Raw genomic sequence first — 13,981 nt, 5'->3', positions numbered from 1 at the left:
GGAGGTGTATCAGGCCCTGAGATACGGCGCGCTGAGAGGTGTGTGCCCCCTCCCCCTCCGTCAGCTCCTTTGCTGTTCAAAGAATCGCACAAACAGAGAGAAGGGCTGCTATGGTGATGCAGTGGACATTCTCGCCATCATGATGGGACATCTGCTCGATACACGGGCATTCATGTACCCGTACATTGGTCGGCGGATCTTGCCGTCTCTCGCGTAGGCGAACTCCTTCGCGGCGCTGACCGTCTGTCGCGTTTTGCTTTTATGCGACGCACTGCGGCGTCGCTCAGAGGCGGCGGAAATCCCTCGTACATGAAGCGAAGCACTGCCCCTGCGAGGCAGTACTCGTGGGCCTCTGGGCTGTGTGAGCAAAAAGACTCTGCGGGAGGATTGCAAGGCATGTGCGTTGCTGTGCGCCTGCCTGCCAAGGGCCATTCAGCGTACACGACGCTGCTTTGCGTGAAGCACTTGTCATGCGGCTCTCGCGCACCCACGTCTGTTGCTGTAGCAAGTCCTCCATGGGCCGACACGCGTTTCCGCACGGCCCTTCATGTCTCTATGTGCATCCCTCCCCCCCCCTGACTGTCTTTCTCTCTCTCGCCAAGTTGTGTGTCGTTTCGTACCTCCCACTTGCTGCCGCCCATGTCTCCTCGACACGAATAGTGCCGCGTTTTTCCTCGCAGAGCCGCTCCGCCCCACGCGGCCTCTCTTCTGGCTTTCATGTCGCATCTGTTCGAGAATGCGGCAATCGAGCTGCTGCGCAAACAAGGCACTGTTGCTGCCGCTGAAGTCCTCGCTGGCAAAAAGTACGTGCTCATCTGCTTCTCCGCCCACTGGTGCCCGCCATGCCGCCGCTTCACGCCAAAGCAAAAAGGCATTTCACGAGAAGCATCACGTAAAGCACAACTTCGAGGTTCTCTTCGTCTCCAGCGACAGTTCACCAGATGAGATGAGGGCGCACTTCAGCGAGGCGCACGGAGACTGGCTCGCTTTATTATACAATGCTGCGCAGACGATCGGCCGAGACTGGGCCCAGCAGCACGGGCTCCTTTTCGATTCCGTCGCTGCTAGTTTTGGAAAACAACGCCGAGCGACGTGTCATGACGAGCTATGGTCGCGACATGGTACTGCGTGACCCGGACGCACAGAGCTTTCCGTGGCATAGCGCCGCCGCCATCATCAACGCGGCCCGACACTCCTTCATGAAAAAAAAAACGGCGGCCATTGTAGTACTGGCGATCCTCCTGCTGACTTTGCTTATCCAGTAACTGTTGGGCGCGGGAAGCAGAAGAGGTGTGCGCGCATGCCGTTGCTCATTCCTTCATATGCCCCCTCGTGAAACGAAGTACTCAAGTCTCTTCTCTCGTGGGCACTCGGGTGCGCGTGTCGCGCTAATCGGTTTTTGTTGCCTAGAGTCTTAAGACCGAGGGAGGTTTCTCATGGCAAACGAAAACCAGTGAGAGAGTGCTGTCAGAACTCCGTCATCTCCCTGCAACAGGACTATCACGGCTCACTCAGCAATACCAAGTAGTACGAGGGCTTCTTTCGGCACCCCAGCCTCACTCGCGTGGTGCAGCAGACCAACACGAAGATGTGCATCGCCCCTTCCAGTTTGTTCTGCGTCTTTTCTTTCTCATGCTCGTCCACAGCGTCTTGCAAGTGAGTATCAACTGGCCCTCACGCACATGCGCTCCAGCGCACAGCACGCCGCACGCTCAAACGTACGGCGAGGGTGTATCCTTACCCGCGCACTAACAGCCAACTCTTAGTGGCATGCCGACGCACGCCTCTGTTGATTCCCCGTGGTGGAGTCTTCGCTTTCCATTCGACAACGCATCTCCTCTCCTTTCCCTCGTCTCAACACTTCATCGGCTCTGTTCCACAAGAAGGCTCCCTGCAGCCCCGTACATCAAGGCGGCTTCACCGTGAGTGTCTGCCAGGCCTCGCGCACGAAGCAGTACGTCGTCGTTCACATTGCGCGACATGGCTGGGCACCGCACAGTTGAGCACATTCTACAGAAAGTACTGCGTCTCACACATGTTCGAGGCCGTCCTGGAGTTAACGGATCGCTTCAAGGATGCTATGCTTAGCTTCGCCAAGTGCGCACATAGAGACTGACCCTGTCTGAAGTACGAGGATGCAGGCAAGCTAGAGGCACAGGTGGCAGAGGATGCACGCCTACACCCCAAGCAAGTGCCGGTATGCCTGCAATCTGTGAGCTAGAGCAGCCGATAAGGGGCCCTTCTGAGCTTCGCCAATCTGTAACGGTGGAAGGGGCGGAGCGTAGCGTCCGTGCGGTCAGGGACTTTATGACTGTCGCGTCTGTACACTGCGCCCGGTTGCGTTCAAGCCTAACTTTGGAGTGGCCGCCCGAAACGCTTGTATTCCACACGCGGGCCGGCATGCAGCTGAAGCCCCTCAAGCCGCGGCAGCTACGGCTGAAGAAGCAGCAGCGGAGATGCCTACAAGGATGCGGCTAAGAAAGGCAAGGATGAGAGCAAAGCAGCCCGGGTGTGTAGCGCGTTGCTGCTGCGAAGAGATATGCCGATGCGACAACGGCCGCTGCCTCTGCTCAAGCTCCCACTCGACGGTCCGTTGTGCTGCACTACCGGCGTAATCACATCTACAGGGAAGAGGCGACGGACGAGAATGGCACGAAGGCAAGCCTTGCTCAGCCCTCGTGTTCTGAGCAGGACAGGGGAAAACTGCGGGCTGTCACGGCTCGGCCATCCTTGTCTCCCTCAGCGGAGGGAACACAAGGAGGCGAGAGATGGGCTCTTTAGAGGCCCCAGCCAGTTCTTCGATTCCTTAGCGCGCGGCTCCCCCTCCTTCCTCGCGTTTTCGCCGCTGTGACAAAGACTGCGCCTTCTGGGCAGCAGAAATCCGCAGTCAGTACGAAAGCCGCGGTGCAGCCAATGCAGCATCCTTTTGAAGGGCTTGATGTCTGCCGTGGCGGTCGTCGATGCAGAGGCGGTGCTTCGTGAGGTAATCGACTCACAGAGAGGGCGTGCAGCGGATGTCCGTCGCCAAAGACGCGTCGGAGGCCCGCGGCTATCGGAGACGCGAAAGCGCGACCAGAGGCATGAGTGCTACACGTTGGCGAGCGCTGCGTTTTATGTCAAGAGCGCTGGCTCACATCGTCTGTTGACCGCAGACGGTGCCCCGTCCTCGTCTTCTGTTGCACGCTCGTGCGTCGAGGTACTCCTGGTTGTTTCCTTCGCTGTCCCTCCCTCCCCCCACCCCACTTCCCCCAGCTCCTTTCCGGTCTCTTTGCGCGCTCCCGTCATCCGTTGCGGGTTTCTCTCACTCTGTGCCGTTGCCTTTGCCCGTGCTGACACTCCAGTCTTTCACTTGCGCCCATGATCGGCGCGTCTCCTCGGTCGCCTGTGCGCGCCTATTTCCTCGAGCGCTTCACGGCACATCAAGCGCTCTGTCTTTTGTTTTTTTTTTGCGTTTTCTACCTCTTTGGACGGCGGGCTCTGTCCGTCTCTCCACCCCTCTTAGCGGCCCTCGCCTCCCATCGATCGGAACCCGCCGCTTTCTTCGATTTGTTTCGTCACGGCTCCCTCGATCTGCCCGTTCTTTCCTGTCCTGCTCTCTTCCGCTGTCCTCGATGCCCTGTGCGCCTGCAGAGCACCGACTGCATAATGTGAACAACGTACTTTCTCGTGTCATCCGCCTCCGGCACACATCCGAGGCAAGGCACGAGGGGGGGGACGGCTCGGCTCGCTGGCCTCTTTTTTGTTTCCCCAGTTACTCGGTCGTCTCCCTGTCCTTGATTTTTCTTCTGATCATCCCGGCAACTGTACTTCAGGTGGTGGTTGTTTGCTGAACGCTCCTAGTGCGGTCGGGCGCACATCATCCGTCTCGATACAAAACCGTGTCATGTAAAGCATGCAGTCCATTCTTTTCCTTCCTCGGCCCCTCTCCGTTCCCCGCGGCGGTCTTGTGCGCAGTACGAGGCGAAGCGGAGACACCCCTCTTAAGCGGGCTCGGACAAGAGGCCGCAACAGTGTTTCCTTCAGTACCATTTGTGGTGCTCCACCCCCACCCAAACCATTCGTCGTTTCCCGTTCCGTCCCTTTACCACGCCCCCCCCCCACCTAACCCTGAAAGACTTCTCTATTTCTTCTCGCTTCTCTTTCTGCTCGCCGTACTGTGCAGAACATTGCCCTTCCATCTCACAGGTTGCGTTTCTCCTGGGTGCTTTCCGTACACGGTCCCTCCTCCCCTCCTACACTTTCCTCCGCACTCACAAGATAGTCTTCCGCTCCACCCATCTATCCCTCTGCCTTTCCTTATTTCCGCTTGTGTGTGTGTGTGTGTGTGTGTGCTTGATGACGTCATCCGTAAGCGACTCGCTTAGCGGCGTCACGAAGCGCTGTTTTGGTTGCCCTGCACACCGGCCGGAGCGAGGCGTTATCGAGAAGCACGCAGGCACCGGGGTTGCGGCTTCTTTTCTGCCCGAGTGCCAACGTCGGTGTTGTGAGCGAAGCGGAGACGCGAGAAGATGCACAAGACAAAACGTAATTGAGGGTGCAGTACGAAGCGCGTCAGCCAGTGACGCCGCGGCAGATCCCAACTGGGGATGCGTCGTTGCGGGGAGTCGAGTCGGATGTGCGCTGTTCGTAAAAGAGGTAGCCCTCGCTTGGGGTGGCCGCAACGCTGCCGGATTCCCCACCGCCACTCTCGGCCCCCCTCGTGTTCGCCTGCTACGCAGCACACGGGATGTGGCGCAGAGATCTCAAAGCAGCCGAGCTCAGTACTTTATGTACTTTCGGTATGCTCACCCCCCCCCCCTTCCGCCCCCTGCTCTCGCCTTTGTTTCGTACGTTCCCTATAAACGGCATGACGCGCGGCGATGCCCTGCGAGTGCCTTACTCGGAGTCGCCCAAACAACGGAACAACGAAATGTAAAGGCAGAAGCGTCTCCCTGTTGTTGCGCTTTTCCTTCGTTTTTGCGTCATTCGTGCTGCTGCTTTCTCCCGCCTCCTCGCTCTCGTTGCGCGCAGAGACACGTACCCCGACTTACTGCATGGAGCCCAACTTCTTCAACAACTCGGAGCTCATGCTCCTCTGCAAGGACGGCAGCGCCGTTCGTGCCATCGATGTCTTGAAGGACGCGGAGTACGTGCTTATGTACTTTTCCGCACGCTGGTGCCCGCCGTGCCGCGCCTTCACCCCGCTGCTGAAGAGCTTCTACGAGACTCACCACGCCAAGAAGAAGTTCGAGGTTGTGTTCATGTCATTGGATCGATCTGAGGAGGAGATGATGAGCTACTTTCGTGAGTCGCACGGGGACTACTACTGCCTGCCGTACGCGGATGCCAGGTCGATGGCGCGGGTGTGGGGCGACACATACAATATCAAGATCATTCCTACGCTTCTCGTGTTCGAGAACGCAAATCCGCGCAAGCTGATTGCGCGATGCGGCCGGGAAATGGTCACCCAAGACCCGTTCGGAAAGTTTTTTCCTTGGCCCGATGCAGAGCCGCAGCAGCCGGCTGAGTCATTCATTTTGGACTACACCCGTAAGGCAGCCATTGTGCTGGGCATCTTGGTTCTCCTCTACTCACTGAGCAAGCGCAGCTCGTGATGTACGTTGAACTAGTGCTGATGTGTCAGCGCAAACGGGTCGATCAAATACGAGTGAGTGAGCGGGCGAGCGTTAGATTGAGGACAGCGCCGTCCTTGCTCCTCGTGCAAAACGTGATGTGCTTCAAGCCGGCCACGGCGGTCGGCATCGCTGACTTCTCTTTCTCCCGAGCGCCAACACGCACACACTCTCTACGCCCTCTTTTGCTTACTCCTTCCGGGCGGAAAGGACGTCGTGGTACCGACTTAACTTCCTGTTTACGCGGCCAAGACGTCGTGCACTCTCTTACGCGTGCCCATGCTTGTGCAGACTACTGAAATGGTCCAGTGCGATCTTTTTACCAGCGTTTCCACGTGCGCCTGTTGCGCTGGGCTCTACCAGGAAATCAAACCATCTTAGCAAGGAGCTTCCGAAAGAGTGGGCGATGTGGCTAACCTCGACGAACGGTGGTGCGCCCGGGTTCCACGATGGTTGTGTGCGTCGCAGTGCACAGCGCATGTAAGCAAGTCTTCGACGACAGAGTGGCTTGATCTTCGCTTCTCCTTTTCCGGTTGCTGCAACAGTACCCATGACTCTCTCTTCTCCTTCATCTTTATTGTGTCTCCTCCTCTCTATACCTGCAGCCGTTTCTCATTGCCGCCCACCCCATCGCGATGCGGCTACCACCTGGCGCATAAAAGCAACGCTCACGTGAGAGAGCGAGCGAGCAACTAGCGCGCCTGCGCTGGATTCCACCGGATTCAGAGGAGCGCATCACCTGCTCCTGTTGTGAAGGAAGTGATCCGCGGAGGGCATGCTGCCGTGCCTCACCGGAACGCACTCGTCTCTATATTTCGTGACAGGCGCATACACGCGCGAAACACACCCCGCCATGCTCGTCCCTGTTGAGCTCCTCAGCGCGGATGTGGTCTGCACGCCACACCAACCGCCGCTGCAGCCAAGACCGGCTGCACTGCGAGGGACGTTGTTTGCTGCTCTTATCGCTTCATCTTATGCATTTCTCCTCGCCCGGTAGCTTGCGCGACACGGCTTCAAAACGAACCCGAGGGCTCTAAAGGAGAAGCAGCTGCGTATTCAACCTCTGGCGCGTTACTGGTGGGTGGGAGCATGATTCCTGGTGCACCGTGGCGCGTGGCGAACGCCCACACGCAGCCTCCGGCATACACACGCATTTCTGCATGCGGGTAGGTCACGTTTCGGCAGCATGTGACGCGCCGCATTGCACTTTCACCGGGCCCCACATCTCGTGTGCCCACGATTCCGTCCCCATCTCTCTCCCCCATCCTTCACTTCGGAGTCTCTCTCACTCTCGCTATTCATCACCCCCACCCCCACGCCCTCTGCACACGCAAAACGCAGTCTGCTGCTCTAAAACGACAGTTACATGCATATTGCCGCACATCGATAGCTCTCTACCATTCATCAGAGTCCCGAGCGAAGCGCGAAAGGAAGCAGCGCAAGCGGAGCGTCAAGCATTGATCGCTCTGTGTGAGGAGGTGCGGCGTGTCTCTATTCTTTGATGGTATTTGTTTTTGTTTTTTTTTTGTCTGCTGGTGGTCACCTTTCCTTGCTCGCTCGTTCGCCCGGTCTCTCTCTCTCTCTGACCTCCCCTACCCCCTCTCCCCTACCCCCTAAAAAAAAAAACGGCGACTGCGCGAGAGTCAAAGAAGCCCCACAAAATAGAAAGCGTAGGTCTATCATCTTCTCGCCCGCTCTGCGTTTTGGGTGGGTTGGTGTTCTTCTCGCTAAGTGCCCACCTCTTCTGTTCTTGCCTCTTGCCGTTGTGCGCGTTTTCGACCCTTGTTGGGACTGTAGTACTCGGGACTCTAGTGAAGCGCCTCTTTTTAGTTCTGTTGTTCGTCGCGCGCTCTCTTGACCCCTGCCATGCATAAGATCTTTTTGTATTTTGTTTTTTCCTGTTCAGCGCACTCTTGTTGGCCGTCTGGGGTTTCCTTCGACGTGGATTTGGTCACTCTCTGTTGATTGGTCGTTGTCACCGTTGTGCCCCCCCCCACTTTCCCCTCCCTTGCCCTCCAAAGTCTTCGCCGGTCCTTTCTCCACGTCTTTCCTTGGTTTGTTAGCTGTTTGTGTTTCCGTGGCGCCGTGTCTGCTGGATTACGCGCCATCCCTCCCCCCTCTGCCGCCCTCACCCTCCCTCTGAACTTCACTTGTTTCTCATTCCTGTTGTGCTCCTCTTGCCGTTTGAGTATTGTGTGCGGTTGATTCTCTTTTTCCTCGTGTGTCGCCTTCTGGCTCCATGCGCTAAGGTCAGGCGTTCGCGTGCAGCTTCCCTTTCGCTTGTCTGCTCCTCCCGTGTGTTTCTCCGTCTCTGCTCGTTTGTTTTTTCTTCCCTTTAGGAAATTTAGTGCGATCGCGTCGCGGCATCGTCGTTGCGTATGTTTGGGCTATCTTCTTTTTTTTTGTTTGTTTTTCTGTTGCTGTTGCCGTCGTTGTTGCTCGACTCTCCGCGATCAAAGCAGAGCTCACGTACGTCGATCGGTTTCTCTGCTGTTGATATCCGAAAACCGCTGCCCCGGGGCGCGCTCGCGCTTGTCTTCTCGTTACTCCCCCCTCCCTTGTGCGTCTCGCGCTGTCCTTTCTCTCTTCCCCCTCCCCCTCCTCCATCGAAAGTGAGCGCCCAACAGACGCGAGGACGTCGTTTTTTTTTTTTTGCAGCAACGCGCGCGTCTTGCCTGACCAGAGCGCGAAGCCCATTTCGCTCGGTCAGCCAAGCTTGTTTGGTTGAAGGACGGCCAGTGGATGCCTTTTCCTCTTGTATCCTTTACTTTGTGTGTAGCTCTAGTCATTATCTGCTTGCTCCTCCCCCCACCTAGTTGGATACTCGTCGGGTTGCACAGGTGACTGTGTCTGCACCGCTCACAGGCCTCGGAGTGCGGAGGGGGAGGCCTTTCGGCTGTACATAATCCTTCGTTTCCGCCTCGTCAGACTCCGGTCGCCCGCCTGTAGAGACGATCATGAGCTCGCTCATACTCATCAGCAGCATCGCTGGTGCTATTCTCGCTATTTCGAGCATAATCTGGTGCGTCACTCATGTTTACAGCGCCCTGCATGCGCCATCGCGCCGTTTGTATGCGGATGCGGAGAGCGTGACCCTTCAGGAGGAGAGCGCGTTTGGGGAGGCCCCTAGTGTGCAAGTGGGCGCGGGCAGAGGCGATGACGGCGCCGCCTACAACAGCGGTCAGAGGCCAAGCCAGAATATTCGCGACAACTACGCCGATCGCGACGCCATCGACTATCGCGGGGAGGGCAACAACTACTACTATGGCCTCGATGGCGGTGTACGGCCGGCATCTCCGAACGCGGAGCGCGTGGAGGGTATCCCCATTGAAACCCGTGTGCGTCCACGGCGCAATCTGCCACGTAATCGAATCGTCGTGCATCATGGTGACCAGGACGTGTGTCTTGATTTCCGCGGTGTCGAACGTGTGCCCCAGGCCGGCCCTCCGCCGCTCACGCTCGAAGAGAAGCAGCGCCTCGAGGATGAACAGAATCGCATTGCTTCACCAGAGTTCTATGGCCGCGCCGAGTACGAGGGCCGGCGAACCTCCGACAGGAATACACCCAACGTGCGGCTCAGTTCTTCCTTACTACAGGAACTGCAGCTTCAGTACAGTATGGCGTCAGCCTCCCGAGGTGCCCTCAACAACTACGCCACCGAAAGCAGCGTGGGGAGCATGAGCTTCCGACCCGGCTCGCCAGCCGGGTCGGCGCGGCACGCACGGCACGGTTGGCAGAGCGCTACTCCGAACAGCGTCAGCTTGCAGAGCGGCAGCATTGGCGGCCTCCAGTTTTTTCGCCGACGCAAGAAGTCGCCCACGCGCCATGACGCAGGTGGCAGCACAAGCCCTAGCCAGGGCCTGCACCAAGTGAACTCCTTCTCCTCGGCTCCGCGCAACCGTCGGGAAGATCTCGAGAGCACCTCCGACGACTTCGAGGACGTTTCGCTGCACAACGGCCCCGCTCATCCTCGTCTGGAGCAGCTGCGCGAGTTCTTGCTCAAGCAGGAGCAACAGACGCTGAGCCGACTATCCCCAACGACGAGGCTGGGAAACGTAAACGGCTTTGACCAGATTAGCCTGCACGGTACCTCTCCCGTCTTCTTAGATCGCCAAGTGAGCACCAGGGCATCCGCAGCGAGCGTCAGTCCGGTCGGGATCGGCCGAGGGTGGACCGCAGCTGGTACCATGGCGTCCCCGTATGACCAAAGTGTGGCGCCGTACCCGCTCCATCATCCAACCATGGCCGCTGGCCTGCCGCCCTTGAATGCCTCCTTTCATAGCTACCAGTCGTGGCGCTCCACGTCTGTCAACTCTCCCGTCGTGGGACTGGCAGGGGCGACATCCTACCCGCACCTGGACTCATCATCACCGCTTTCCGGCGCTCACCCTGGAGCGGAAGGGGCAGGTGCTAGCGCGCGCACCGGCGTCAAGCCGCTCCACCCCGTTTTGTCACCGAGGAAGGCAGCTGAAAACGCACACCATCAGACGTCGCTTTCAGGTGCCGTGCAAGGAAGCGGCAGCAACGCCGGAGCGCACGCTTTCCATGTCGATACGTTCTCTCCGTCGTCGAATCGGTGGAGCAGCGGCCTGCGCTCTCCCTTCTCCCTGCCTGGAAGTGACCCAGTGACAGCATCCTGCTCGGCAAGCTCTGGAGGGACGAGAGCACAGGCTTAGAAGTTGATCTCGCCTCTTCCGTGCGGTGGGCGGACAGCGGCAGCGGATGTGCCCGACGCACCGTTCGGCAGAGACGGCACAACATATTAGGGCACGTGGACGGCTCTTCTTTTCTTTTGTTGTTTGCTTGTTTCTTCTTCGTCATGTGCCGAACATGAAAACACAACGAAAGCGGCATACGTGAAAGGCTTTCTGTGGCCGTGCAGGTCTGTGTTTTGTACTCCAGTGCCGATGCGCCCCTGCGATGGGTCGACAATGTTGTTCACCGTTCGCCCCCCCCCCTCTCTGCCCCCGTTTGCGCGTGCGAGCCCGTTGGCAAGCTCCAACTCTGCGCCTCTTGTGGATCTTTTCCTTTTTAACAAAAAGAAAGAAGCAGCACCGAGACTTCAGAGATGCTGAAAGCTGCGCAGAGACAGCTCGTGATCCTCTTTCATAGTGGCTGTAGTGCTGGCGATCGCTTGAGGGGGGAGGGGGAAGAGAAGGCACTCCACCCTTCCTCTTCCTCTGCTCGACCTCCTACGGCGCCAAGGCCTGGACCGTTGCCACTTGATGGTGTGTCTGTTCCTCACTTCAGCTATGTCTCGGGCATGCCCATGAATGCTCACTCTCACCATCCACTGTTTCTCTCTCTCTTCCGGTGTCTATCAATGTGCACCGCGTTTTCTCATGCCGCGCCCCCTGTCGAAGACGCACACACACGCGCACGCCTGCTTACTTATTTGGTCCTACGCCTTCACGTACCACCTGTCCCGCACATACTCTCACCCCTCCATCCTACTACTCACCTCATAAGAAATTAGCCATAGCACGGCTGCGTTGGTACGTCGATCGCTTCTCCGTGCACGTGCGTAGGTTTGTGTGCCTGTTTACCAGCTTCAAGCACCTGTTACTGCGGGGCATCGCAACAGAGACACAGAGAGAAACCAGACAAGCATACGGAGCAGCTGTCTATATAAGTTAATACATACTTTGCGCAACACTCAGGCGCATGAACGTAATGCTTGGTTGTGGTGGTAGTGGTGGTTAAGCCGATACGTCCAGCCCGCGCGCTCTCTCTCCAGCGAAACGGACGACGCGATACGAGCCGCCTTTTTGTTATCGTTGGATGGTTACTCCTCGCCATAGACTTCACCCTTGTCGCTGAGCCTTCCCCTTCCTTTCTCCATCCTCCATCTCCCTCCGCTTCGTTTTATTGTTGTTGTTTTGTTTTCTTAGTACATCTGTGTATGCGTCTCTTTCAAGCAAGTAGTCTCCGCGCGATAATTTCTACGTAAGCAGTCTCCCTCTCCCTCACCATCCCCAACCTCTCCCCACGCACAGGCACACGACTCTGAGTCTACTGCTGGCATCTGCTGCTGCTGTGTCACGACGTCCCGGGCTGTCTCGCTCGCTTCGCTGGGCTCGGGCGCACGGTACAGGCAAGGGGTTTCTCGCCTCGTTGAGAGAGACGTGCGCCCTTATGGTGCTCTAGCGGAAGAAGAAGCTCGTGAAAGCCGGCGGAGAGTTCTGTGACTGCCTGCGCAGTCATTCTGTAGAGCGTCGTGGCGAAACAGCGTTGAGCGGCACACCGTCTGTAGCGAGTCCGCTCTCCCTCTGCCTACGCTTTCCCGGCTCATCGTTCCCCCTCCCCACTCGAGATGCATCTCTCTGCCACAGCCGCCGCCCTCCTCTGTGTCGCCAGCGCTGCCGCCTTAGGCTTCGGCATCATTTTCGCTTTGTTTGCGTTGATGTACTTCGGCTGCCTCAGGATCCCGAACGGTGGTGTGGCCAATGGCAACCGCCGCTGGCGGCGCGAGCGCAATTCCCCCGAGCAGCTGGGCTCGTCCTCCAGTGGCGAGGCGGCCGCGGTAGAGCGTCAGTGGAAGGGCATTCCGCTGAACTCGCGGCCGCCGCGCCTGACGCCGGAGCAGGAGATCCTGCGCGAAAAGGCGATGGAGAAGTACAAGCGTCGTCGGGCCCGCCAGGAGCGCCGCAGTCAGCGCCAAGCTGCCCGCGAGGCACGCATGGCAAATGTGCGCGAGGGCGCCAGAGAAGGCGCGGTGAGCGAGGACGAGTTTGCCGGCGACTCCTCTGACACCAGTCGAACAACGCTAACGTCTGGAGCGACGACGGTGCGGACGACGTCGACTGTCGCGTACGGGCGCAGCTCCTATCTCCGACCCCCCTCAGGTGATTTCACGGTGCATGTAGGCGAGCATGATGATAACGATGACCGGTGCAGCTCGCGCAGCGGTGGCTCGCGAAGCAGCCGTGGCTCTGCGCGCAGTCGCGCCAGCCAAGGCACAGTCGCTACCATCAAGTCGTACTTGCGTCACCGCCAGCGCCAGCGCCTGCGTCGCCGCGAGGAGCAGCAGCAGCTGGAGCTGTTTAACCAGTGGGCGTATGCGCAGATGGTATCCTCCTCGGAGCTGTCGTCTTCCTCAAAGTCCGTCTCTACGTCGTCACAGCATGACGGGGAGGGAAGCGCGACTGGTGGAGGCGCTCGTCGCCGCACCCGAACGGCCTGTGGCAGTCGCAGTCGCAATCATGTGCATCCGGGCCGCTCGGCCAGCGTGGCCAGCTCAGCACCTCGTCCGCTGGAGGACGTGCTCGGTACCGACTGCGAGTCGTACCCGTTCCTTATGAACGTCGAGCGCAGCAATCTGGAAGGTTTCAGAGTTGACACTCAGCGCGCATCCCCGCACCCGACTGCGCTGTCTGCAAACACTAGCGGGTGCGACGCGGCGTCTCCCGGTCTGTTTACATACTCGAACGACACGACAGATGCAACCTCGCCGCACGTGGCGTCGGCGGAGCACGTCGAATATGCCGTCCGTGGTGGATCCGGGGTGCACACTGGCGAGCACGTCGACCATCGGCAGCCGCGCTGCCACAAGCGCACGTGGAAGGATGTCGAGCACAACGTCGCGCTCAGCGGTTTCTTTAATACCCCCACAAATAACAACATGGCCAGCGTAGACACCGCGTCTCGGTCTCACTACAACGACGGAGAAGCGCCAGCCCCATCCTTGAGCGCTCCTGGAGAACCGCTGGACAGCTCCTTGGGCGTCCACGAACCGATTTGCCATGAGTGAGCACGAATGTTGCAAAGACACAAATGTTCAACGGACGAGACAGAGACTAGATGAACCCTAACTACGAGATGTGCGATCGTCAACTTCCCAGAGGCCGCCCTCTCGACGTCGCAAGCCTTCGTCCCCTTCTGCGTCACGGATGCGGCGATCCCGCGAGCGCCGGTATTCAATGCCGAGCAGTCACCGTTGTCTTTCATGAGAGACTGGAAGGTATTGCATCTGTGACTTGCACAAGTCGGGTTGACGAGGTTGAAGAAGAACCTCCTAGACACGCGGGAGAGATCGCTAATACGCGCGTGTCGACCTAAATCGCCACGGTCGGCATGACAGCGCGCCCGCGCATGCGTATTGCACTACAGAAGGAACGGATGTGTGGGGAGAGACTGCAAAGTGCGGTCAAGCTGCGGAGGCGATTGCGCAGTCGAGCCCCGTTGCATGCATCGATGTCTCTCTCTCTCTCTCTCCGTTCGTCTCAGTTCGCGGCGTCCCTCTATCCCTCGCCGTTGCCTTGGTGCCTGTTGGGTGCCCTCTTCTGGGTCTGTTGTCGTGTGGGGCCCTCTCTGCCTCGTGCTGCCAGCCACCTCAGTGCATGATACCACAGGGTCTGGTACGCACACGC

At 58.5% G+C, this 13,981-nt stretch overlaps 4 protein-coding genes across 4 annotated transcripts; all 4 read left to right on the top strand.

The window, feature by feature from the left end:
• Window positions 1–470: 470 nt before the first annotated feature.
• On the top strand, window positions 471–785 carry LDBPK_312010 (tryparedoxin-like protein; the record flags this gene model as incomplete). The annotated part of the gene is made up of 1 exon (XM_003863242.1): window positions 471–785. The coding sequence occupies one exon, from the start codon at window positions 471–473 to the stop codon at window positions 783–785; it is 315 nt and encodes a 104-aa protein (XP_003863290.1).
• A 4,248-nt stretch (window positions 786–5,033) lies between these two features.
• Window positions 5,034–5,594, top strand: LDBPK_312000 (tryparedoxin-like protein; the record flags this gene model as incomplete). Its single annotated transcript, XM_003863241.1, has 1 exon — window positions 5,034–5,594. The coding sequence occupies one exon, from the start codon at window positions 5,034–5,036 to the stop codon at window positions 5,592–5,594; it is 561 nt and encodes a 186-aa protein (XP_003863289.1).
• Window positions 5,595–8,569: 2,975 nt separating this feature from the next.
• On the top strand, window positions 8,570–10,288 carry LDBPK_311990 (hypothetical protein, conserved; the record flags this gene model as incomplete). The annotated part of the gene is made up of 1 exon (XM_003863240.1): window positions 8,570–10,288. The coding sequence occupies one exon, from the start codon at window positions 8,570–8,572 to the stop codon at window positions 10,286–10,288; it is 1,719 nt and encodes a 572-aa protein (XP_003863288.1).
• Window positions 10,289–11,925: 1,637 nt separating this feature from the next.
• Window positions 11,926–13,362, top strand: LDBPK_311980 (transcription like protein nupm1, putative; the record flags this gene model as incomplete). The annotated part of the gene is made up of 1 exon (XM_003863239.1): window positions 11,926–13,362. One exon carries the CDS (start codon window positions 11,926–11,928, stop codon window positions 13,360–13,362), a length of 1,437 nt encoding a protein of 478 aa, XP_003863287.1.
• Window positions 13,363–13,981: the final 619 nt, after the last annotated feature.

This window comes from Leishmania donovani, chromosome 31 (genome assembly GCF_000227135.1).
Source record: "Leishmania donovani BPK282A1 complete genome, chromosome 31".
NCBI classification, from domain to species: domain Eukaryota; phylum Euglenozoa; class Kinetoplastea; order Trypanosomatida; family Trypanosomatidae; genus Leishmania; species Leishmania donovani.
The sequence above is the reverse complement of the archived record's forward strand: the minus strand, read 5'-3'. Positions and strand labels throughout refer to the sequence as shown.